The sequence below is a fragment of the Vidua chalybeata genome, chromosome 16, assembly GCF_026979565.1.
Source record: "Vidua chalybeata isolate OUT-0048 chromosome 16, bVidCha1 merged haplotype, whole genome shotgun sequence".
NCBI classification, from domain to species: Eukaryota; Metazoa; Chordata; class Aves; order Passeriformes; family Viduidae; genus Vidua; species Vidua chalybeata.
In genome coordinates, this window is record NC_071545.1 from 12,149,434 (window position 1) to 12,175,633 (window position 26,200).

The following is a 26,200-nucleotide window of genomic DNA, read 5'->3' on the forward strand; positions in this document are numbered from 1 at the left end:
CGGGGTGGGGTAAGGCAGCGCTGGGAGGCTGGGACAGCCCTTGTGCCGGCAGCGGTGGCAGCACAGCGGCCCCTCAAGCTCCTGCCTCTCTGGGGCCGGCGCGCACAGAGCCCGCATTGTCACTTGCCCCGCTGGGACCCCAACATCTGGCCACAGCGCGTGTCCCCAGCCACTGCCGGGGCTGCGGGAGTGGCAGAGCAGCTGGTCGGGGGAAAAGTGCCTTTCCTCCCCTTTTGGCTCCTGGAGAAAGGGGCTCTTTCTTCATTCAGGGTTTTGCTGCTCGGGCTTTTCAGCTGCCTCTCGAGCCGCGGTTGCTGTGCCATCGGGTTGGAGACAAAGGGCGCCCAAAAAAAAAAAAAAAAAAAAGCAAATTGAGATTGGAAGGCTGGGCAGCAATAGCGGGAAGTGGGGAGTGTGGGATTTGGTTCCTGTGTTTGTACGGTCTAACTGCCTTTTTTTTTTTTCTCTTTTATTATGGGAGGCATCTTTGGCAACCCAGGTCTGTCTCCAGACATGGCCAATGCTCTGAAAAATGGAGCTCCAAAGTCTCCCTGAGTTTTTCTAGCCTGGGATCATGGTTCAAGTACTGACCAAGAGAATGCATGGCCTAAAATCAAGAGGAGGCAAATGCTGGGGCTTGCCTGAGGAAGCAGTTTCCCTGCTTCATCCTGCCTGGTATTATGGTATTGTTTATCCAGTGCCAGAGATGAATGGAGCACGTGACAGCAGGAAAAATGCAAGTTGGACAAGGTCCCTGCCCAAAAATGCAGCAGCCCCTGATTATGGCATTACATTGCAGCCCAGGCCCAAACCCAAATCCGCCTCCCTGTAGCAGCACACTCCCTGGGAAAGAAAACCCCAAGAGCTCACTGCTTGCAGAGGCAGAGGGTAAGGGGGGAAAGAGGCCCCGGGATTCGGCGCCAGGAAAATATCAAGTTGGTGGCACATCCAAGACCAGATTTCAACCCAGTTTTCTCTTTCAGGCACCACATCTCCCACTGTCTGCCTGGAAAAATGGTGTCTCATTTAACAAGCGATCATTATCATGATTAGTGATCACTGGGGGCGAGGGGAGGGGGCTGCTTGGTACCTATGCAACATTTATTTTCAGATATCCCAGCACTTTGGGGCTCTCCATCAGCTTCAAAGCACACTGCTGTGCCCAGGATGAGTTGGTCAAGTCTGGGAGCCTCTCCAGGTCTCCCTGAAGAAGGAATGAGAACAGACGTTCCCGGATCCCTGTCCCCAGATTTACCCAGCAGAATGGAGCTTGGTGGAAGTGAGAGGAGCGCTGTGGTTTTCGGGGGGGTTGGTGTGTTTGTTTTCAATTATGCTTTGCCTCACAGAGAGTGATGGGACAATGCCTGGAGTTTGGTCAGACTGGTCAGCTTTCTGGAAACCTCTTGGACAGGGCTGTGAGAAAATCTCGGTGCAGGGCTTTGGGCAGCCCGGGACGGGGAACGCACTCGCTGCTGCCGACAGAGCAGGAACGATGGTCCCAGCGCGCCGGGGGCTACAGGGGACCAGAGCGTCCCCATCCCGGCTATCAGGGGAAAGGGAGGAGGAGGCACCGGCACCCTGCCCGCACCCAGCCGTGCGCTGCCGGCCGCGGGCACGGAGATGCGCAGGGCAGAGCCCGGGACCGGGCAGGACGGGGCCGGCGGAGCCGGGACGCGTGTAGGGGCTGGCAGGGAGGACGCGGGGGTCGGAGGGGCGCGGGCGGTCCGCGGGCAGGGCCGGGCGGTGCCCACGCCCCGCGTGGGGCGGCCCCGGGTCCGTCCCTCCCCGGGCGGGGCGGGCGCGGTTTAAAGGCGGCGGCGCGGCGGGGGCCGGCGGTGGCGGCGGCGCGGAGAGGCGAGGAGCGGAGGGAAGGATGCTGAAGAGCTGCGGGAGGAAACTGCTCCTGTCCCTCGTGGGCTCCATGTTCACCTGCCTCCTGGTGCTCATGGTGGAGCCTCCGGGGAGGCCGGGGCTGGCCCGGGGGGAGGCCGGCGGGGCGCAGCGGGCGCTGCAGAGCCTGGGGGCGGCGGCGGCCGTGGCTCCCCCGGCGGCGCAGGGGCCGCCCGGGCTCCGCAGCTTCGCCGATTACTTCGGGCGGCTGAGCCGAGCGCGGCGGGAGCTGCCCCCAGCCCCGCCGAGCCCCCCGCGGCCGCCGGCCGAGGACATCTCCCCCCGCGATGTGTTCATCGCCGTCAAGACCACCAAGAAGTTTCACAAGGCGCGGCTAGAGCTGCTGCTCGACACCTGGATCTCCCGCAACCGCGACATGGTAAGGGATGGGGACAGGGATGGAGACGGGGCTGGTCCCCTCTGCTGGCCGGGATGGAGCGGCTCGGGACGGGCTGGAGCCCACCACGCTTCTCCGCCGCGGTCCTGGCCCTTCGTTCTGTGCGATCCGCGTGGTGCCGTAACCCAGCAAATACCACCTGCCGTTCCCTTTTCCCCCACATCGCTGAGCCGGGTGGTACTCTGAAGCTGACTGGGCTGTTCTGCAGCCGACTGTGTTTTCAGGAGGGTGAAATGCAGCGTTGAAGGGTGAGTGATGGAAAGAGCCCGACCTTGGCTCCTCACACTCAGAAGCCTCCCCAAACTCTGCTCCGGGGTCCTTTCTGCTGAGCGCCTCCCATTGCAGAGCTGGTCTGGGTTGCTTTCGGCTGGTGAAACTGAGGCACGGTGTAGAGGTGCAGCCCAGCCCGTGGGTGCCACAGTCTGGGTCAGACCCCTGCAGCGAGGTGCCTGAAGCTGTGCTGCTCGAAGGACACCCGGTTTATCAGCCCAGGGCTGGGAGAGTGCCGGGATGTGCTGAAGCTCTTGGATGCCTTGCAAGGGACTGGGCAGGACTGGAGCTGCTGGGCACTCTTGTGGGTCTGCACCGGCTCACCCACACCGAGGCAGTTCCAGTGAGTCTGGTTCCTGACCTTACCGATGTCCTGCCCAGAGTCCTGGCAGTCCCTTACTAGTACTGAAGCAAAATTCAAAAAAAAAAAAAAAAAAAAAAAAAAGCTGTTTCCTTAGGAAATGTGCTTTGCCATTTGCTCTTAAGACAGTTTTTCTACCCTTAGACAGCTTCCCAAAAGTAAGTTATGTCTGGTCCTAACCTTTTCTTCCTACTGTCTTCACGTGTTTCCTCCTGGCCTGGAACTCAGTTTCTTGCTTGCAAACTGTTTTCCTTGGAAATCTGGAGTGGCTGAGGGTGGAGGCCCTGGGGGAAGGATTGACCTGCCCATGCCCTCCTCACCCAAGTCTGCAAGTCTGCTGGACCTTGTGGGGTCTTGGCTCCTGCACTGTACCCCAAGAATTATCTTGCTACTTTTTTCCCCTGTGAATTGTGTTTTTTTTTTGGTTTGGTGGGTTTCTTTTTTTTTTTTTTTCCTCTCAGATTTTCTGGGCTTGGCAGTGGATCTGCCACTTCTCCTTGGTCCAGTTATTTAATGGAAACCTCTTTTATGCTCTGCTGTCACTGCGAGGGGGTGGTGAGTGGTGGTGGAGTGAAACGCTCTTTGAGCACCTACAGATGATCCTGGGAATGGCTGCTCTTTTTTTTCTTCTCCCTCTTGTGAGCTCCGGCTTTCTTCTAGGGTTTTTTTTTTTGTGCTTCGTTTGTCCGTTTGGATTCCCAGAGCCCTAAGGCTCGGCTCTCACGCTGTCCCCCTGGGCAAGCTAACAAAGCCCCTTTTCTCCTGGCGCAGAGAAAAGGCTTCGCAGCCTCTTGTGTGGCACTTTCCATGGGAACGAGGGAGCCGGAGCCGGCCGTGTCCAGGTCAGGTTGCCTAGAGATGAGGGCCATGAAGCCAGGGGGGCCGCAGCCCGGCGCGGTGCCTGCCTGACAAGCCAAGCCGCTGAGTGACGGCTCTTGTACAGCACTTGAGGACAAGGAGCTGCCGAGAGAGCTGGAGGCAGCACGAACTCCTGCGGAGCAAAGCAGGGCTGAGGGGATGGGGGCACAGGGGATGAGGCCGCGCTGCTGGGGGTGATCGGCTCCACTCTTCCCACGCCGACACAGCCACTGTCCCTGGGAAGCTTTGAGGCAGCCTGGGCTTCCCCAAACTTGGCATCAGGTTGGGGTTTTTTTCCTGCAGAATGTGGGATTGGTGCTATGGGGCTCTTCTGTCTTCCTTCTCTGCAGTTCCTGCATCTCTTCCTTGCCTGGCCCCCTGGTTTCCATCCCAGGACGGTGATTTGGTGGCAGCGGGGCACTGCCTTCGCTCAAACGTCTCTCTTGGTCTGAGTCAGGCCTGTCTCTGCTCATCCTCTCTCACTCTGGGTTTCACTAACGGTGCTCAGGCATGTGAGCTGCTTCAGCAACATGGGGAAGTTCCTGCCCAAGGGCTGAGAATCTCCTTTGCCTGATGCTGGGTCTCTTTTTCCTGATCGCCTCTCATTCAAACTCCAGCCTCCCTCTGGCTGTTCATTAGCCAGGCAGGAGGGATGCAGACACTGCTGAGAAGGGGTTAAATCCAGCAGGTAGCTCCTGCCTGGGCCCTGGCAGATAGGGGGAACAGCCATTGTGTCCTTCCTTGGCTGCTCTTTGTTCTGCCCACAATAGTCCCTGTTTCCTGCCCTCTGTCACCTCCAAGACACTGAAAAGGGCACCCCCTTCTCCTTCCTGCCTCTCTGCACAGGGAGAGCACATCCCTATTCTCCTCTAAATCTCCTCCTTGGGTTGCTCAATCCAGGCCGGACAAGCTGCTTTTGGAGAACAATTATGGCTTTTCCCCTCTTTGCTTTGGGGAGAGTTTCCAGCTGTCTCAGTATCCTTAGGATGCTGCAGTGTGGGTTGGAGAAACTTTGCGCTTGAAAGGAAGGAGAGGAGGGAGGAAAATGGCCATTAAGCAAAAACCCTGGACAGGAGCAAGTCCAAATCCACTTCTTTCTTGCCGAGTCGGGTGATTTGCAGCGGCAGAGTCGCCAAAGACATCTCTGCTGCCCCTGGGGTTACCCTGAAGGCGGCTGGGTGTCCCTGGGGCACCGCAGAGGCATCCAGGCAGCTCGGCACACGCCTCGGAGCCCGCGAGGGCTCCAGCCCGGGCCGCCGTCCCGGCAGCGTGGGATCCGCTGGCTGCCTCCCGCTCGGCGGCGCGGTAATTGAAGCCTTTGAAAAATTCCTGCTCTCGGGGCAAAGCGGACGGGTTTGCCTTCCAAAGAGCACACTCCTCTGATGGCGGCTCCCAAACTTCTCTAGCACCTTGGCCAGGGTCCCCACCCACATGCTGGAGTGTGCTGGCATGCGAGTCTCACTTGCACTCCCACCAGAGCGGCTGGGACCAGGGACTGCTCATCCCAAACCAGCTCCGCGGTGCAGCTGCCTCCCCCCAGCCCTGGGCTGTGTGCCAGGGCCTGCTGAGCACTGTTGAGCTCGGATCGTGTGTGAGGGTCCCTCCCTGCTGTCCCCCGGGGCAGCCTGTGTGGGTTTAAGGGGTGGGAGCCCCTTAATTGCCTGTCCCAAACGATATTGCTGTCCCTGCCCATAAAAGCCCTGGAGCCGGTGAGCGGCGCGTGGAGCACCAGGCGGGAGGGTGGGGGACCCTTGCCACACAATGAACTCATTGTTTGTGGGGATGTTATTAAAAAATTATAACATTTAAAATTACAGTGGAGGATTCTTCCTCTTGCTGAAAGGAGCAGGGGGAGGAAGGGCCCGCGGCCCTGCAAGCCCCTTCGCCGCCTCTGCAGGTCCCAGCCCCGGGATCCTGTGCCAGCACAGACCTGCCCCCGGTCCTGGGGAAAGCCACCACCATGGACTGGGGCTGCTGCCATCATGGCATGCTGTCATTGCAGGGACATCACCACCACACTGCTCCCAACTTGGTGAAGAGGGGTGGGGATTTTCCCCCCTAAGCCCCGAGGCTAGAGGGAAAAGAAGAAAATTTGCTGTGGGGACTCAAAGCTGGGCAGCTCTGGCAGCATCCTGACCTGCTCCAGAGCCCCTCACCCAGCTGGAGACTGAGCCCCCCCCCCCCCTCCCCAACAGCACTTCTTGCTGCCTCCTTTCCTCTGCACCCAAGTGGGGTGGCTGTGAAAAGGGTACTGGGGTGCTCCATCCTCTCCCAGCATGGGGAAGTGAGATGTGGCACAGGCTCAGGATTTGTGCACTACAGAGTCACGGGGTGCCTGCCTGGCCGAGGTTCCCCTTTTGGTGGGTGTGCTGGTGGGATGGTGGCAGGCATGAGGTATGCTGAGAGTGTGTCACCCTGGGAAGTCACAGAACTCCTCGGCCAGGCAGCACAGCGAGGGCCACGATGACCCTGGGGTGGCCCTGGCTGGTGGGACAGCTTGTGCAGCACCCAGCCATGAGCAACCCACGAGCTCCAGCAGCACGGGGGAAATGAGTCACCCTGAAAGGAGAAATGAAGGGGAGGAAAGGAAAAAAAATAAAAAAGAGCCCTCCCCAAGGGTGAGGAAGAGGCAGTGGGGGGCTGCCTGGCTCCTGGCAGGCAGCTGGGGGGGCTGACCCCGTTCTGGCCACGGGGATCCCGGGTGCCGCTCAGTCCCGGCCGCGGGGCCGTGCATTGTGCGGGGCTGCAAGGAGCGCTGGCAGCTATTGTTCGGCAGGGATTTGGCATCCTGTGTTTCTTGAAGCTGCAGTTCTGAGAACAATGAGGTTTCCTGCAGGGGCTGGGGGGGGTGCAGCGTGCCTTTCCTCTCTTGCACCCTGCAGGAAAAGTTACTGGGGAGGGTGGTCCAAGAGGTCCTTGCCCCCCTCGGTGCTGTGTCTGGCACAGGGGCCAAGTGGGAGAGAGGTGGCTGTAAGGGCTGGGAGTGCTTTCTGGCCCTGCTGGGTCTGGAGGTGGTGGTTTACAGGTGACAGCTCAAGGATGTTGTCTGCAGTGTCCACTTGCACCACTATAAGCTGGATGCTGCCCTCACATCTGGCATCCCGCTTGGGAGATGCCAAAGGTGGACTCATGTTTTTCACTTGTTCTCATCCTTCCCTGGCCTATTCCCTCCCAGGCTTGGCTGTCACCTCTGCTCCTCTCCCCTGCAGCCCCAAGTAAAGGGCCATGAAGGCAAGGTGCATGTCGCATCCAAGAAACACAAATTAATTACAAAATTAATTTCAAAATTAATTTAAAAAATGAAGCCTTTAATTGTTTTAGTTTTAATTGAATGTCATGGTGGGGTTGGGAGGGATGTGAGAAACCTGTGAGGGCCCAGTAGGTGCCCACATGGTGTGACTTGCAGCTGTGTGCCCCTGTCCCAGTCCCTGAGGTGCCACCTGGTCCACCCGCACCAGGAATATTACAGGGATGTGTGTGGGGAGAGGCCGAGGGGAGATGCCTGGGTAGGACGAAACATTTCGGTGCAGGCGAGTAATAAACAATTGTCCCTGTGCTCTATTTATAGAGGCTGAGTGCAGGATTAGTTGTGGGGTTATTTTTGGAGCAGCTGAAGGCAGTTGCTGGACGGCGCTTCTGAGCAAACAAAAAAAAAATCAAAGCAAACATTTTCTGTCTCGCCTGTGCACAGGCTGTGTTCTCCCTGCCCCCCCCCCCCCCCCCAGCGAGGCTGAAACCTGGGCTGGAGTGCCAACCCCGCTGTGTGCTGGGGTTGTCTCAGGCATCCTTGGATGCTGTCCTGCTGCCCTGGTTCAATTTGTACCCCAAGCAGTTGCCTGACCCCTCCCTGAGCACCTGGGGGAAATGGGGACCAGCAGCTGTACCCCGAGTTGGTTGGGGTGACACCCCCTCCTCTACACACAGCACTGACCTTGTGACACCCCAGCAGTGACGTGTCCATGGAGACACAGCAACCACGGGCATCCTTGGCCCTGCAGCTGATGGGTCCCTGTCCCCCAGCTGTCCCTTCCTCACCAGCATTTCCCCATCCCCGCTGCTCAGAGCCTTCCTGACCTCTGTCCCTCCCCACAAGCCAGGCTGCACAGCAGGCTGTGCGTTTGTGAGAACTTGCCTTCCCACCTCCTCCATCATTTTTTCCCCCCACTTTTTCTTTTCTCCTTTTCAAGCCCCAAAGGTCACTTGTAGCCCCGTCCCCTCCCATTGAGCCTCACTGCAGCTCCGGGCTCTCCCCACCAGCCCCGGCTGGGGACCTGAGCAAACAGGGCCGGGTTAACCAGTGCAGCTGTATGCTAATGACGGCTGCCCGCTTAACTCTCCTCGCTGAGTAAAGTCAACCCCACTATTGTACCCAGCTCCTCAAACAAGCCACAAAACCCCAGCGCGTTCCCGGGGCCGGCTGCGGGGTGGCACCCAATTTCCAGCTCACTTGTAATTCATCATCCCCAGCGCTCCATCGTCCCCCCTCTGCTGCCTCCTGCCTTTCCCCCCAGCCCTTTTGTCTTTCTTCCTTTGCCCTTTTGTGCACGTCTGGTTTTTAATAGCGCTTGGCAGCTGGTTGTGGTTTCTCTCCTCCAGCTTTGTTTGCTGCCCGCTGATTGATGGCGATGCCTTTCCCACCCCCTGCTCTCTCCTCCTGCTTCTCGTCCTTCCCCAAATCCCAGGCCCGGAGCAGCCCCTCCAGTTCTCCTTCCTGGGTGACATATGCCAGGAATTAGCTGTGTAAATAGAGGAGTGCAGCCGGGCAGGCAGCTCAGGGGCCCAGGGAGGCAGTCGGGTGCTGCCTGGCACTGTGGGATTGTGCTGGGATGGGGCAGTGGGGAACCATCCCCTTCTTGGGGCTGGCAAGTGGCACTCACTGGCACCGTCTCAGCCCCCTTGGGTAGGACACAGGGAGCAGAGGGGAGTCGTGGAGGCATTGTACAAGTGGCCAAGGACAGCCACGTGCTGTTGACACAGGTGGGGACGCGGTTGGGAGCCGGCGCCACGGGCAAACACACCTGCCTGGGCGGCTGCTCCGGCACCCCCGGCCACGCGCGCCGGCTCAAGGCTGAAATCCCTGCTCAGATCAGGCCGCGCTCTGCACCTGCTCCCTTCCCTGCTCCCGCCTCCCCTTGTGCTGGGGACAGCCCCCATGGCCCCCAGCACCTCCCTGCCAGCTGCTGCCCCGTGCAAAAGGCAGGAGGATGGGGATGCTCTGTGTGGGGGCTGGGGTTTGCGCCCAAGGGGAGCTCAGCACCCGTCCTGGTCTGGAGCTGGGTGTGTTGTGTGGCTGCCTGGCTCTCCAGTGCCACTTGGGGTTTTGACAAGGGGGAAGAAGTCACCATCAACTTCCTGGAGGAACTGATCCCAGGTGGTGTGCAGGGTTGCTGTGTCACATCCAGAGCCACATGGTCTCAGCCCCTTGGTCCTCAGAGGTGCCTTGTCTTCTCTTTCAGACCTTCATCTTCACTGACGGGGAGGATGAGGAGCTGAAGAAGCAAGCACGTGAGTCTGTGGCTCTTGTTCCTTTGTGTGTGTGACCTGGCCAGGTCCCCTGAAAAGCTCCCACCTGTTGCCCTGGGAATTCTGAAAAAGCCCTTGCCACAGGAACGTGGGTTGAGAATGACACAATTTATTTCACTGATGATGCCTAAAGCACCCTCTGCCTGGGAGCCCCGTCTGGGGGCAGGTTTACTTCCCAGTCAGCCCAGCCCATCCCCTGCATGGTGCTGCTGGGGATCACAGTAACAGGGTGGGGTGCCTTTGCACCACTTTGTCCCTGGGGTGAGCTGGGATTGATGGCAATGCAGACAGGGTTTCATGGGAGCATTTTCCGGGCTGGGGTCAGCGTGGTCTATTCTCCCCATGCAAATGACTCCTTTTCAGGCTGGCAAGTGATTGCCTTTGAGCTGGGCAAGAAAAATAGGGCAGGATTTTTGCTACCATGTCCTGGGCAAGCTCAGGGCTCACAGGCACCCCTTCACCCCCAGGATGGCTGGTGCACCCTGGGCAAGGTGATGTGGGGTGGCATCATGCTTAAAACCTGGATAGGGATGATCGATGGTGCATCTGCTTCATCCACATTCCTTATTCATCGCTTCCCTTCTCTCACATGGACAAAAAAGACATTCCCCTGAAAATCCATCATTTGCCCAAAACAACAACAATGTGGGTCACTGAGCATCGGGATCATACATGACTTTCCATCCCCCTGGCACACCTGGGACATGTGTGGTGAAGTGTCACTGTTTGAGTGTGTGGGGAGGTGTGGGATGCACCAATGCTGGGTTTTGACCCCTCTTTTTTCCCTGCAGGAAACGTCATCAACACCAACTGCTCGGCTGCCCACAGCCGCCAGGCGCTGTCCTGCAAGATGGCCGTGGAGTACGACAAGTTCATCGAGTCTGGCAGAAAGTAAGCAGTGCCCGGGGCTGCTGTGGGGGATGACAGGGCTGAAGGTGCAAACAGAGACCATCTGTGGTTTTGGGGTTGTACCTCAGTGTGGGGATGGGCAGCGGCCCCGGGTGGGTGTGACACTGCTGTCACTGCAGGTGGTTCTGCCATGTGGACGATGACAACTACGTGAACGTGCGGATGCTGGTGAAGCTGCTCTCCAGCTACCTGCACACACAGGACATCTACATCGGGAAGCCCAGCCTGGACCGGCCCATCCAGGCTACGGAGAGGATCAGCGAGAACAAGATGGTGAGCGTGGGGAGAGCGTGGGGCTGGTTTAATTTGAGCTGCGTGGAGAAGGAGCTGTTGTCTCACTGTGCTGGTTCCCCTCTCTCGCAGCATCCTGTGCATTTCTGGTTTGCCACGGGTGGAGCAGGGTTCTGTATCAGCCGGGGGCTGGCACTGAAGATGAGCCCTTGGGCCAGGTAAGAGCATTGGCACTGCACTCCCAGGGGGAATCCTCGTGGTCCCCAGGGCACAGAGGGGTGACATTTTTGGGGATGGGTGCTGGACCATGTCCCACAACCTTTCTCTCTTTGCCTTCTGGGGGCGTCTGCAGGGAGCTTGGAAACAAGCTGGGAAGGGTTTCAGTTCCCCCAAAGAGATTTTTAATCAGAGCTGGGCACCCACTGGCCAAGCCCAGAATCCCACAGGGTGCCCTCATCCCCTGGGCCTTGCTCCTCTGCAGCCCCTCTCTGTCTCCCCACAGTGGGGGTCACTTCATGAGCACTGCAGAGAAGATCCGCCTGCCTGACGACTGCACCATCGGCTACATCATCGAGTCCGTGCTGGGCGTGAAGCTCATCAGGAGCAACCTCTTCCACTCCCACCTGGAGAACCTCCACCAGGTGCCCAAGTCAGAGATCCACAAACAGGTACCTCAAGTTGTCACCTAAAAATTGGGCAGCAAGGCTGAGATACTGATTGATGTATGACCAAAGTAGAGGCGAAAAGCCCCATCGGCCTATCACCCTGGGGTGATGCAAAGTGTCACTGGAGGCTTTGGGAAATGGGGTGAATTTTGCAGCTCCCCTTTCCTCTGCTTGATCCTTACGGCCATGTCAGCCACTTCACCCCTCTGTGCTTGCCCCCCAGGTGACACTGAGCTATGGCATGTTCGAAAACAAGCGCAACTCCATCCACATGAAGGGAGCCTTCTCTGTCGAGGAGGACCCATCCAGGTGAGCTGGGGGCCCCTGTTCCCCTCAAACCGGGCTGCCGTGGGGCCGCCGCCGTGCCGTGCTCAGCTTTGCTCCTCTCCTCCTCCTCAGGTTCCGCTCCGTGCACTGCCTGCTGTACCCCGACACGCCGTGGTGCCCCACCAACATAGTTTACTAGGAGGTGCATGTGCCCTCCAACCTCGTCCCGAGTTCCCCCGGTATCCGACGGGCGTGCGGGACCTGCGTGCGGGTGTGTCGGTCCGGCCTCGCCGCGAGGCGGACGGACGGACGGACGTCGTTGCTGTGGTATTGCACAGTGTGTGTGTACTGAAGGCTGCTGTGCGGCCCCTTGACCCCTGCCCTGCCTGCCTGGCTGCCCGTGCCCGCTGCCTGGTCCGGCCGGGATGGTGGAGAGGGACGGGAACTGAGCACTTAACCGCCGGGCACCCCGCGGCTGGCGGGCCCCACGCCATGCGTGGGGAGCGGCCGCAGCGCGGGGCCCTGCCCCACCCCGGGCTTGCTTCTCCTTGATGTTTATTTTTTTTTTTTCCCTTTCAAATGTTTTTTTTGGTGTGTTCTTCCCTTCTTTGCATCTACCCCCCCAACCCGCTCCCATAACCCCTCACCCAGCCCATCCTCTCTCCCAGTCCCAAAATCTCAGCAGCGAAGCTCTGGCTCCCAGTTCGGATGAGGGGTCCCTGTGAGTTCTGCTCCCTGGCTCGGCAGGCAGGCGCAGCAGGCAGAGGTGGGCAGGGGAAGCCTCTGGCCATGGCAACATCTCCTCCGGGGTCCTGCAAAGCTGCTGGGTGCTGCACAGCCTCACTGGAGGGAGATGGCGGGGTGGCTGGGAGCTGGTGTTGGTGTTAACTCCATTTCCCAGAGCTCCCCCGTCACGGGTGAAGCGCTGCCAGCAGCATCGGTGGGTGAACTATTTAGAGACTGGTGTAAAGACTCTCTGTAATTACAGGCGTGGGAGGAGGGATTTTCCAGAGCTGCTGCAGTGGGGTGGGCACCGTGTTTGTCCAGGGTCTCCCTCCAGTGCTGCTTGGGCAGCCCTGCAGCTTTGCAAAGGAACACCTCGAGGTCTGCTTGGGGGCTGTGTGGGTGTCCCCTGTGGAGCCAGAGCATCCTGAGCCTTCCCTGGCTGTGGGTGCTGCCCAGGAGGCACCTGACCAGCTGGGCACCTGCCACAGGCAGGTAGCATCTCCCAAGCCTCCCATTGTGCTCTCCCTGATGGAGAGGGATTTATCCAGGGAGGGAGAGGGACCCCGCATCCTCCGAGAGCTGCCCTGCCTGCCAACACCAGCCCTCTCTGCCCCTGGGCTGAGCCAGAGCTGAACATTTCCAACTTGAAGCTGAGTGAAAATAGCCCATAATGGGTGTGTTGTAAATATGTTATTGAGCCAGTATTTTTTTTACTGTGCCTTTTTTTTTTAAGAAAAGAAAAAAACACATTGAGAAATATGTAGATTTTAAAATGCTTTTTATACATTTTCTGTGGATCAGAAAAAGAAAAATCCCCGACCTTTGATAATCTGTTTAAGAAAGAAAAAAAAAATTGCGATGTCTTGTAACTATCACTTAATTTATATGTTCCAGTATCTGGAATGTCACTCTGTGCTTTCTGTAACTAGGATGTGTTTAAAGCAATAGATGTGGGAAGGGGAGCCAGCATGGACAGTGTGTTCTCAGGGACCTGAACCCGATCGCTGCCACGGGGTTCCCGTGGGAGCGGTCACCAATAAAGCGGCTTTTTTGCTGACCACAGTCACCTGGTCCCAGGCTCCCGTGTCTCTTTATGGATGTGCTGCTCTGAACACCCCTTGATCCCCTGCAGATGTTATCACCTCTGGCCGAGCTCTCAGGGATGCTCTGAGGAGGGGCTGCGCCTCCGTCCCTTTTTTCCCACGGGTACTGGGATCCTGCTGGCCATTTGCATCCCAGGGTGTGAGGGTCCTCTCCTCCTTCCCCTTCCCAAAAGGCTCGGGCTGGGCTTGGCACCTCAGGGCTGTTTTTTCCCAGGCTCAGGGGTGGGAGGGAGGCGGTGGGGATGAGGTGAGAGCCGGTTGTTAGCAGGGTGTTGTTAACAGCCGGCGGGCAGGCGTGTGCGTGGGAAGGTTGGGGGCTGCGGGGGAGGAGGAGCCCCTTCCCTCCCAGCCCTCCTCTCACCCTCTCCACCACAGTTTCAGCCAACACTGAGCATCCACCTGCCAGAAACAAGCCCCAGCTTTCATGGGCTGTGGAGACAGCCTAAGCTCTGCCCCCCCCACTCCCCAAACCAGTCCTGTTTGTGCCACTGGTACCAGCTTCCACCTGTGCCATCCCCTCCTCCTCGCCTTCCTGCAGAGCCAGCACCCTTTTTTTTTTTTTTTTTTTTTTCTTTTTGAGGCACACTTACTTACTTCACAGTTTCGCTTGAATCTCTGGGTTATCAAGGGCTGGCCCTGCTAAAAATACAGCCTGGCAGGAAATCGGTGTGTGCTGAAGCAGCTGCCCCTCCTCCCAACCCACTCACCCTTCAGACAGCCACAAAAATCAAAAGTCCCCCAACCCCCTGCAGCCCTTGGTGCTGGGGCTCTGGCTGAGAGTGTGTCACCTCAGAGAACCAGCAGTGCCCTGACCTGCCACCCCAAAAACTGCCCTGGAGGAAGGGAAGGGTGGATGGACAGCAGTGCTGCCTTCCCCCAGCTGCCTGGGGCCGGGGATGGTGTGCTGGGTGCAGGATCTGGTGCCCCTCAGGCCTCCCCTGGTGCAGGGTCAGCAAAGGGACCTGCGTCAGGCACAGGAAGCCGTGACACCGAGCCCCATCTGCTCCCCCACGAGTTTTCCTATTGCTCACAGGCTGCGGTTTTGGCAGCGTGGGCACTTCCCAGCAGTGGTGCTGTCACCCTCGCTGAGCCTGACCCTCCCCTGCACCCCAGACAGGATGGGGAGATGTGTGATAAGTACCCATCGAGGTGCTGGGCAGCCAGGGGCTGGGGCTTGGGGTTGGGATGCTGCTGCAAGGAACAGGGTAAAGGCTGGGGGGATGCTGAGCATGGTGCAACTCCTTGATGGGGCTTAAAAAGTAAAATAAATACAAATGAAAAAAATAAAGTTACAAATAAAATAAAATAATAAAGTAAAATGAAATCTACCCCACTGAGCCTTCAGGAGTGGGGGAAGGCAGCTCACCAGCCTTCCAGTTTGTCTCCCACCAGGCTCCCAGCCTCTCTCTCCTCCTTTCCCTACTCGTGGGCTGAAAAGTAAATAAATACAGGCATTAATAAACAAAAGGAAAACAAAAGCAAAGCCTGCTGCTCTCGCATACTTGGCAGACTCCGCAGGCCAGGCTGCTTTCATCTGCACCCCGGCGCTGGTGTGGGACGTCCTGTTTACTCTCGCCTGCTTGAGGCAGCTGATAAGGCAGCTGTACCTTTTGGAGAGTCTGGTGTGTGGTGATGGGGTGGGGACAAGCCAGGCTTGTTGGGGACACTGTCTCTGTGGAGGGACTGCTGCTGTTGACAGCACTGTGCCCAAGGGATGCTCCAGGGCCGTGCCTGGCTAAAGGCTTTCCCCATTTCTAGGTGGTTGCAACATTGAGGGCAGAGAGTAACACACTGGTTTAGTCCTTTTTGCTGTTTCCAACCTCTTTTTTTTTTGGTTTAATTTGCATTTGGGTCACTTGCAGTCCCAGACTTCGTGTGAGTCACTGTGTTCCCAGCCTGGCTGTGGGGACTTTCACCAGGGACCCTGTGCAGGCGATGGGACAAACACCCACCCTGGTACTGAGAGCAGCGAGAAGTACTTGAGAATTGGGGTGGGAGGGCAGTGTTAGGAGACAACAAAACTTGTGTGAATTGGCTCCAAGAACCACTTCCAGCTGCTTTGGCCCAGAAAACTGGAATATTTGTGGGAAACGAACATAAAAGCATCCGAATCGCAGGGCCTGAGCGATGCATGCAGCTGCAGCTTTGGGAGTTGCCTGTCCCAGTGCTGGGTGGGAGAGTGCTGGGACCCCCGTGGGGGCATGATCTACATCCCATCACCTCTGTGCAGCTGGAGGTGATTTAATCCACCACCAGCACTGTCTGCCTTGGAGCGAGGGGCTCCAAGCCCCTCCAAGCAGAGAGTGATGGCTGTGGGATGGCCGAGACTCAGCATGCGGATGTGCAGAGTAGCTCTCAACCACTGCCCCTTTATTTTTTTCACCCTTCTACTATTTCCCACCCCAGCATAACATGCAGGTGGTTAAAATAAATAACCCCAAAGCCCTATAAAGTTTATTTTTCCCTTCCTGACTTTTAAGACCAGCCTTGAATCTGTCTAAACCAATCCCCCTTGCCCCAGAGCTCCCAGCAACTGCTGTTTCTGCTCTGCCTCAGCTGCCCAGTGGGGCCAGTTCTGCTGCTGTAGCCATTTGGCAAGACAAGAGTGGAGGAGGAGATAAATCGAGCATCTCAAGAGCATCTGGAAACACTTCCCACGGTGCTACCAGATGAGATCTGCGAAGCCACAGCATCACTGAACAGCCCCGCTCCCAAACCCCTCCTTCCTCCTCCTCAGTGGATGTGTTCCCCTTCAGCCCCCACCAAACCACGGTGCTTTTACCAGGGAAACAGAGCTGGGTTTGTGCTTGTCCACACTGAGGACAGGGACGTGAAGCAGCAGGGACACTGCAGCAGTGTCACCACCGTGTCAGCACTGGGTGATGCTCCAGCAGTGTCCTCATCAGCCTGGTGAGCCCCCCCTTATTTAGGGTGGCCGTTGAGTTAGGAAGCCCTTGGGCAGCAGGGGCCATTCTGGCTCCCTGATGGGTAAGCCATGCACAGGCCCCAGAGCTGGTGTGCTTGGAACAGATCAGGAGTGGCCGGGTGATTTACGGGGTGCAAGCGCCAGATTCCGTGAGGTTTGCCTGGTGGGAAGAGGAAACGGGTGGGAGAAGCACCAGCATCTGCAACACCTTGCAGTGAGCAGGGAGCTGTGCTTCCTCCCACTTCCCTCCATGGACTGGGAAGGATTAAAAAAATCCCTGAGCAGGGATTTTTGCTGAGGTCATGGTGAGAAGCACTGCCTGCTCCAGGCAGAGCTGAGGCAAACGGTCCCAGCAGCAAAGGAAACCCCGGCTGCAGAAGGAAAAGTCCTCTGCTCCTGCCACCATCCGTCCCCTCTCCACCCTGCAGCAGCACGAAGGCACTGCAGTGTGACCGGCTGCTTCATCATCATGGCCACAGCCAGGCCACCCTCTGTCCCTGCCCGGGCACTCCCAAATGAACTGGGAGATCCTGGAGTGCTGGGACAAACCGAGCGGGTTGGGACACGGGCTGAGGAGGAGCCCTGCATGGAGCATTCCCGTGGCTGCCTCAGCTCACAAACCCTCTCGAGTGCCAAGCACAGGGCTCCAGCATCCCCACGTGGTCACACCGGTCGGAGTCTCCCTGCTCGGGATTTTCTTTCCAGTGGATACTCAGCTCTGTCCTGGCCGCCCTCGCAGTGCAAGGAGAGGACACGACCTCCTGAAAGCACCATGGAGTGGCGTGGGGAGATGGGGACATTCCTCAGGAGCGAGGGTGCTTCGAGAGGGGTTAAAGATGAGCTGCATTTTCAGCTGCCTGATGCCTTCCTGGACTCATGGAGAGTGCAAAACTCCCGAAAAATCACAAATCCAGCTCTTAAATGCACCCGATGGAAGGAGCTGGGCAGACCAGGCTGCAGCATCAGCAGCATCAGGTGCTGCCTGCACAGTGCCACGTCCAGCAGAAATCATGACCCGCAGTTTGGGTCATTTCCCACCCCAAGAGGTGACAGCAGATGGGGACACACAGTCAGTAACCGTGTCCCACAGCCACCAGCTCTGCCTGATGGTTTTCCATCCACCACCCCACGGGAGCTGCCGGAGGCACAGCTCGTGTTAGCACAGCTCTGCACACCACAGAGCAAAGCATCTCCCCGGGGCACCCCTCCCTGCCTTATCTCCGAGGATTGAGATCTAAGGGACCACTACTGAAGGCTGATCTGAGGGTGAGGTTGATTCAAACACATACTTCACCCTTCCCTCTGTTTTCTCCAAGCCCCAAATGGCTCAGGAGAGAGCTCAGCCCTGCTCCCACTGGGACTGGGAGCAGTGCAGAGGGCGAGTGAAGCTGCAGCTCCTGGGGGTGGCTGGAGAACTCTGGGAGAGGTCACCAGGAAGGTGGCCTTTGCAGGTTCCCATCCCTGGTGGAGTCCATAAACCTGGTAAAATATTTACACTGATGACTCTGATCTAGGCTTTATTTTCCTTCATGTCAAGAGATTCCCTTGACTGCTCCAAGCCCTTTTAGAGCTTTAGAGAGCAGACTTAATCATCTCAGGCCAGGGATGAAGATGGAAAATGTGGATTCCTCCTTTAGATGGGAATAGAAAAAAAAAAAAAAAAAAGAGGGGAGACACATCTGTCAATTATTAGTGAAAGGAGGAAAACTGGTGTCTGTTGGGATTCACAGCCATGAGGGGTAAGTCACAACAAGGAGCCCTCTGTGGTTCTGAACTGGACTCATGGGCAAGACTTGAGAGCACTGGTGTGGGCTTCAGCCATACTCACAGCACTTAAAAAAATATACATAACATTTACAAAGAGAGAGTTGAATTATTGCTTATCCCCACACCTAGGAAGGGAGGGATTGAGGTCAGGGCAAGAATAGCACAGGATGGGGGCAGGAGCCCAACGCCTCCTTTGACTGGCAGGATCAGGCAGAAAACAGATCAGGAAAATTAGAGGAAGGTAAAGGTTTCAGTTCACTATGTGACAGTGATGTGGTGGTGGGCCTGTGATCAGAGAACTGCACAAACAGATCTAAAAAGAAACCCACGATACCCTGGGGCAGCACTGAGCAAGCTGAGCCCATGCAGAGTTTAATCTTCCCCCAGAGAGATGCCTTTGACAGGGCTGAGCTGGTGGGGCACCATCCCAGGCCACTTTTCCACACTTGTGTACTTGGAAATGAACCACTCGTGTTTCCTGCTGCTCCAGTGGGGAATAATCAAAGCAGCAGAGGGGCCTCAAGGCACAGGAGAGCATCTCCCAGCTTGGTGTGTCCCATGGCTGCTCCAGCATCTCCTGCCCCCAGGCACAAGGACATCCCCACAGCAGCCACCAGCCCAGCCCCACTGGGAGAAAACACAGATCAATAACCAGGAATGGTGGTTTTAAATCGTTTATTTTTAAAACATGAAACCCAAGCTGAATAGAAACCACAGATATTACATTTAGGTTTTTTTGTTTAGTATTTGCAAACCAAAAAAGTTACAGTAAAAAATAGCTACGTTACAATCAAGAGAACTACAGAATTAAAAGTAAAGATACAAAAATGGGCTCAATCCTCTTTAATCTTCACAATTTAAAAACATTTTGGGTAAGTGCAGGAACACTTGAAAGAAACTAGCAGGTCTGAAGTTTAAAAAAAAATTATATATATTTATATATTATATATGTATATAAAGTGGTATGATATACAACCATTATGGTTAAGAAGATGAAAAAAAAAAAAAAACCAAAACAGAGAGGTTACAAAAAGGCCAGGTACATGTTCACCATTAGGTTTCTGTGCACAGTGTCCAAGAAAATAAACTTCCCTCTGGATGATGTGAATAAAACTCATGGGGCCTCCCGTTACCAAGGGACCTGAGGCACGCGACGTGACGGCTGGGCAGCTGCACCCAGTGCAGAGGACAATGGAAGAAATGAGGCTTTTCTGGGACTTCAGCAGCCTCCTGGGCAGAGGCCACTGGAGAAGTCTTGGTGTGAGATTAGAGGAGGAACAGGAAGGAAGGAGTTGGGAATTGCATAGTGAGGAGCAATGTGGTATCAAATATGCAGAGCACCTAAGAGCTTCATGCTACAGTTATCCTCTTTAGGAAAGGAGTATTTTGAACTTTCTGGTTGTACATCAATTTATGTTCCACTTTGTTCATGCAGCCACAGGGGCTGGGTGAGCATCTGGGAGCTCCAGGCCACCAGTAACCCATCCCTGGTGTCCCAGCTGGGCAACACGCTCACCATCACGGCTTGGCAGAGATCCCACCCCCCCAAAAAGCACAAACCACTTGTCAGCCATCTAGGAACTGCTACCAAAACATCCCACGCTTCTGCTGGGCCTCCTGGGCTGCCTAGGGAAGCCATCCACAGCATGCACACAATTTCTGGAAAAGGGAGGTAGGCTCTGATGGAAGGAGGTACAGACCAAGCCTTGTCAGGTCTGTCTCAAGCCATGAGATCTGCTGCTCAGTACCTCCCTGGAGGGCTTTCCCCTCCCACCCAGAGCTGTTCACCGAGTGGCACTGACACACGTGCTGAGCTGGGGGAGACCCTGGCTGCTCCTTGGAGCCCAGGTAGGAAGTACTTCAAAGACAGCTCCTCTCCCGAGCTCAGGGGAAACCCACCCACCTCATCCCCTCTGGAACTCGGGGGGTGGCAGGGATCAACAAGCCAAGACACTTCTCTCTTCTTCAAAGGGCTCAGAATGGTATTTCAGTGGCTGCTCGGAGGGAAAGAAGGGGGCACCAGAAGTGAAGCCTGGGCTTGCTCCCACAGGTACCTGCACCTTGCTCTGGGGGCACCCACCCACTCCTGTCTCCCACCACCCTGCAGCACCAAAAGCTCTCGTGAGCAATGGCTGAGCAGCTCCCTGAGAAACGGTTTAACTCTCAGAAAGGCCAAACTTTTCATGTAGTTTTAGGGAACTGCTATGGAAATCCTGACTTAGGATCACTTAAAACCCCATGCACTGTGTCCCCCTCAAAGCACTCAAATGAACATCCCTTGCATCTTGGCTGAGATGACTGTACACGGAAAATCAACACCTATCAAATGGAGAAAACTTAAAAAGGACAGCAGGGGAAGGGAGCACTCCATCCTTCACATTTGGATACATGGATGCACGCTAAAAATCTTAGCTTGAACCCTTTTATCAGCACACAAAATGAACTCAGTTTAATAATACATACAGGATACAAACACTACAGTTATAATTCCCAAGACAGCACAAGAAATTCACAGCCAAGTCTTGATTTGATTTCCTTTACAATTACAATGCAGTCTTGAACACTGGACACAAGAGTCCAACATGCTATTTACATTTCACATTGTGGAGATGTTTGTGTGCTTGGAAGAGTTCTCAGTTCCAAAAGAAAGTGTCATTCACACATGATGATGCAGTGGAAATAAACCAAGCCAACCAGACAAGCCAATGACCACATTTGTGCTTCTGAAAAAGTAACATGAAGTGTCTTCACCGATGCAGTCACCTTCAACCGGACAAGCTGCCGTCCACTCTGCACTCAGCGAGGTGTCCAGAGGCCAATCTCAGCTCCTCCAACTTCTGGACCCTTTTTCTTGCAACCAGCAACATGAGAAATGTCCGATAAGGTCAGCTGGGACACACCAGGTGATATGGCCTCGGCGTTTTGTCACATTAAAAACAGAGAGACATGATGGAAGAGAGAGAAGTCTCTACAGCTTTACCGCCTGCAGCTTGAAGAGTTTGGACTCCCTCATCCATGAATGCCATCCAGAACAGATGAGTCTTCGCCAGATAGCACCTGCTGTTCACCCGAGAGGGAGGCACAGAGTCTGGGAGATCTTGGCTTTTGAAAGTCCCCTCCTCAGACTAAATGTGACCATATGGATGAGACTGATTATGTCGCAGCCATAAGAATAGGCAAAGGCCATCTGTTCTTCAGCAGATCCATTCAGACCAGCCTGCAGAAATGCCACACTGTTGCTCAAGGTTCCAGTAAAACAAAAAAAGGAAAAAAAAAAACCAAAAAGTAGTAGTAATAATAATAATAATAAACCAAAAGAAACCCATTTGTCTGTGTTTCCTATCCAGCGCTCTGCACAGCATGCAGCGGGGCAGCAGAGTTCCAGGATGCTTTACAAAAGTGCAATATCCATGTCAAGTAAAGGAAGTGCTGGCTGGACACAGGTACACTGCTCACACCGCAGTCACGTTGTGCTGGCCTCCAGAGAGCAAAATGTTATCTCCATAACATTCTTTCCAGTTATATGTTGAAGTCACAGAGTACGTATCTCCACAGCTGTGCCTTGCTGCGAGCCCCAAACACTGTCACAAGTTGTTCTGGGTGTTGGAAGTGGCTATGCCAGACCTTGGAAGGAAGTAGGTCAAGTTGGCTGCTCTGTTTATGCTGCAAACAAAGGCTCACTCCTGTTTCTGTGTGGCACGGACAATGCCACGGTGACAATTTAGACCCACGCAGGTTCAGGGTGCATTCTGTGCACAAAGAAGTTGGCACACAGAAGCACTTGTTTTCACAGGGCTCCCCACACCCTCCAAAACACCGGCCTTCCACCAGTAGGACTGGGTCACAGATTTCAGGGCAGCTCCCCTAAAATTGATATGAGTAGCAATCGGAGCGCATCCTTGCAAGGAGGGATGATGGCAGAACAACTCAGTCTTAATAAGGATTATATGGCTCTTGATTCTTTCTTCAAAGTGAGGGAAAGGTTGGGGTTCCCCCCAGAGAACAGTTGGGTGCTTGGGGCCCTGCAAGATCACCTCACCACACCCTGCACACCCACATCTCCTGGTAGGCTCTAAGACAGGATGGAAACCCTGGGGCATGTGAGCCACAGTGTCCCTCCATACCACCTCTGACCAAGTTTCCCTGCCCTTGTTATTTGATAAAACAGAGGTAATGTTTCAGTGTGAAGCCCATCCAATGTGTTTGAAAGGGCATACTCAGTCCTGAGCAAGAACATCCTGCTTCCAGAGATTTATGGTGAAGCGTGAAGTTTATTCCAAACCCTTCTCTTCCTGTCTGCATGGTGATGCCTCCTCCCTGTCTCACACTCCTTCAAATGGTAACAGCTGGCCTTGCAGTTTAGTAGTGGTTTCTATCTTAAGAGGAGTCTCAAAGCTTGCTGTGCCACAGAGCTGGTACCATTTCCCAGCAGATCCCTCAACTGAGCCTGTTTAGCTGCCTGCCAGGAGCAGTTCCCACCTCACTGCAAGAAGGCAAATGACTTGAGTAAAGGCAGGTTGGTAATTCTGTGCCCCAAACTGCAAGCGTGGGGTAAACAAACACCAAGTCTGAACATCACTGAGGTGACAATGCCTCTGCCAACAGCTCCGCTCCAGTTTGAGAGATGTTTCCCACTCAATTTCCTCTGCCAGTTATTTAATATAATGCTCAGCAGCTCTGCTAAGATGCCCCTACTAAGAGGTAAAAAGACAAAAAGGAACATTATAGTTACCCTACTGAAAGGGCAGTAGTTGACAGTACCTCCCAAGAGGCAGTCTCCTCTTCCAGCAGGAAGCTGTCAGTGCCCTTTGGAGCACTGCTCTTCAGTGGGAAGTACAGCACCAGTGAAGGATGTTGCCCTCTGCAGGCACCCAGCTGCCCCTTTGCAAGCCTTGTTCTGCCTCACGTCTAGAAAATGCCTTACATGTGCATTAGTATGGTCAGATAGTGGTTAGCAATGTGCCTTTGAAAACTAAACAAAATAGAATAAAATATAAATCTGTTCTGACAGTCACATTGTTGTCGAGGGTTTTGGACTCTAAACACAGAAGATACACTGACAATCTTGTGAGTTTGTTAGGAATGAGGCTCCAAAAACCTCCTTCAATGCCATTTCAGCAACCCTGTGCCGTAGATTATGGTTTATAAAAAAAGGAAAAAAAGAAAGTCCAGCAGAGTTCACAGGTCATTCCCACGGGGATAGCTTGCATTTGCTATAAATCCATTGGTGCTTCCAGTTTCTCTTGCTTTTGCAAGCTGACTGTCCTATAAGATCTAGCATCAGAGAGCCAAAACTCTTTAGTGCAAAAATACCTCCCATAAAGTCTTAAAAGTCTTTTCCTGGAAAAATTTGGCACCAAGTGAGTGGCTGGCTCCTGTTTGATCTGTGTCAGCCTAGGAAAGGCAGCACCCAGAATGCCATCTGCAAATACCTGGGCTTCCCTGATGGAGCAGAGAGGTCAGGCCCAGAGCAGTGGACAGGGTCACTGACTGGTGCTGGGCCCCCCTGCTCCTCCTCAAGAATTCACATGATCGATACAGAGGGAAAGAAAAAGGCATTTAAAAAAAAAAAAAAAAAGTTAACCAGGGTAGTGAAATGGTTTGCTCTTCTAGAGCAAATTCCAGTGGATATGCAGTGACACCATGAGGCAGGAGTTCCCTCCTCCCTCACCCAGGGCAGTGCACCAGAGGATTCCCACCGAGACGCCGCGCTGTGCCTTCCCTCAGCACTCCCTCGTTGCACACCAGCCACAGGCACCCAGTCCTGCTTCTTCGGTGTCTGACAGGCTGCTGGTCCCACTGCAGAAGTGAAGATCTACCACCACCTTTCACCAAGTCCCTCTTGGAACAGAAGGGGGGGAGAAGGGGGCAGAAGATATTCACCACCTGTTTCTGCCAGGCTGCTCTGGTAAGCTGGCCCACGGGCTGGGGGGCCCAGGTTCTGCCCAGGTGCTGTCAGCTGCTGGCCAGCACACGTTTGTTCTCTTGTACTACAAGGTGAAGGCTTAGATTCAAAAGGAGCTTCCACTCAGTGGCCAGATACTAGGCTGGAAGGGTGGTCTGGACTGGAGAAACAGAAGGAGCTGCACTAGATTTTGGGCAGAACAACAGGATTGTTCTACAAGGACAGCACAGGGGCACAGCAGTTGGCACATTGTTTAGTCTGACTGCATGTGTGGGTTTTGTTTTTTGTTTTTGTGGGTTTTTTTTGCTTTTGCTTTTTCATTTAATGCACACTGCCAGCATCTGGACGAGGTTGGTTGGTGGCGAGGTATTTGGCTCTCATGCTGGAGGTGTACTGGAGAAAGAAAAGACAAGACAAAAAAACAAAACAAACAAACAGAAAGTTAAGTCAGAATGACTAATGTCACGATGGAACCAGAGATTTCTACCACTTCTCAGCATAACATGGTGTATATTTACAGCAAGCATCTCAAGGAGCTGCTGACTCAGCCTTAAGAGGAAAGTTTCACAAGTCACTGCATAGTTCACCCTGAGTAACATTCTGCCAGTCTGCTGCAGGGGTGCTGGCCAGGTCAGTGCAGATGTGCTGGGGATTTATCCAAGCTGTCTAGAAAAGGAAATCCAATAGTCACTAAGTCAAAACATGGCATATGTTGCTTGGGAGAAGACAGGGAAATGGGAATGATGCAGATGTAAAAACCTAGCCCACGCTTTCATCCTCTCTTAGTGATGTTACTGCTTTCAACCGTGCCAGAAAAGGAGGTTGAAAAGAAAATGGGTGCTCACTGCATCTTCACATTGCATTTTATAGCAATGAGGGCATCAGAAGACTGCACATGCCATGGATGGGCAGCTTGAAAGAAAAGTGAGGAATAACAAAATGATTTATGCCCAAGAAAGAACAGACCTTATCAGGCTGGAAACAGGCTGCCATCAAACAGGATGATATTAGCAAGATATCAGGTGGGTGACAGCCCACTGTGGTTTGGGATCCAAGCTGTGCACTGTGCAGCAGCAGATGAGACTCCAGCGTGGGGGTGAGAAGAGCAAGTCAGAAAGATGAAGGTTAGTTTGATTTGGAGGTGGTGCTGCTGCTCTTATTCTCTTTTTTATTCCAAGCAAGGTAATTCAAAACAGCTCCCAGAAGCTACTGAGGTAACATGTGTCATTCAGCTTTGAATAATGAGCTGAAAAACACGTGAACAATATCCAGCAGTAAGAACAGGACTTTGCCTCTTTATGCCAATGTGCTCGATGTCTTCTGGGCTCTGCTACCACAATATTAACAACCAAGCAATGAGGACAGATATTTCATTCCTACTTTTTATACCCTCTGGAGCCTGAATAATTCCATAATATCCACAGCTTACTTCCCAAGAGTGCTCTTCAGCATACTGACTTTTTATCACCTCTTAAACCAAACCACATAAAATAGCCAGTTAAGCTGGCAGAGACAACCGAAAGGCAGTTCCACACCAGGAGGTGTGATTTATCTTGCCCACTGGGAAAGAACATTATGAGGCATCTTTAGACTCTCAAAAGCTCAGCTGTCCATGGGGGTTTTCAGAGAACTAACAGTATTTTATCAGTTTTCCTTCCAAGACTGATCTGGGTTGAACCTCTGCACAATAGAAGAGAGAAACTGCTCCTCTGGCAGTGCTGATCTCAGCAGCACAAGATGAAGACACCTGTGGCTTACTTGCACACTCAGCTTTTAGTGTCTTCCATAATTGGAAAACTTTTTTCAGAACATGGATCTTAATATAAAACTCTGGCCCAGAAATGGCATCTATATTTAGAAGACAAAGGGTACATCTGTTCTTTCTAAGATGTATTTTTTGTCAGTGAGAGGGCAGAAGATAGAAAATAGCAAGCTGAGCTACTTTAAGGACAATAATCTATACAGTTTATTAAATGTGATTACTGTTTCAGAAATAAAGTTTAGGGTGTTATTAATACATAGGAGAATAACCCAACAGGCTCAGAGAGGTTTAGAAGTCAAAGAACTTTCTCACTGAGTAAGTGGGGCACATTTCAGGTAGTGCAATGCTGAAATTACCAGCCAAGCCTCACTCTAAGAAGAGGGCCTTAGAAGGAAAAATAAAAAATATAAGAAATAAAAATGCTCATTTTCCATTTGCATTCTCTGTAGTGACATGTGACAGGAGATGAGTATGAACAGAGAAGTTTTCCAGGTGCTAAAGTTTTGTAAGAAGTACTTAGAAAAAAAAAAAAATCTCAGATAATGGAAGGTTATGGTGCATCTTTCTGGACTAGTCATATAGGTTCAGCACACAACATGCAACATAAACTTTCTTTAAAGCATTAAAATCAAGAGGACCA

The 26,200-nt window shown here is 54.0% G+C and overlaps 2 protein-coding genes across 5 annotated transcripts in view; one reads left to right on the top strand and one right to left on the bottom strand.

Moving 5' to 3' along the window:
- Nucleotides 1-1,868: 1,868 nt before the first annotated feature.
- On the top strand, nt 1,869-13,168 carry LFNG (LFNG O-fucosylpeptide 3-beta-N-acetylglucosaminyltransferase). The gene is made up of 8 exons (XM_053957996.1): nt 1,869-2,269; nt 9,233-9,281; nt 10,091-10,190; nt 10,328-10,481; nt 10,572-10,657; nt 10,942-11,107; nt 11,328-11,413; nt 11,504-13,168. Exons 1-8 carry the CDS (start codon nt 1,874-1,876, stop codon nt 11,568-11,570), a joined length of 1,104 nt encoding a protein of 367 aa, XP_053813971.1. The 5' UTR covers nt 1,869-1,873; the 3' UTR covers nt 11,571-13,168.
- Nucleotides 13,169-18,551: 5,383 nt separating this feature from the next.
- TTYH3 (tweety family member 3) overlaps nt 18,552-26,200 on the bottom strand; it is a 74,831-nt gene continuing 67,182 nt past the window's right edge. For 2 of the 4 annotated variants that reach the window (XM_053957705.1, XM_053957704.1), the window contains one exon: nt 18,552-24,191. In XM_053957705.1, coding sequence (XP_053813680.1) covers nt 24,176-24,191 — 16 coding nt within the window. In that variant the 3' untranslated portion in view covers nt 18,552-24,175. The remainder of the gene's footprint in view (nt 24,192-26,200) is intronic. The other 2 variants (XM_053957703.1, XM_053957706.1) reach the window with 1 other exon arrangement.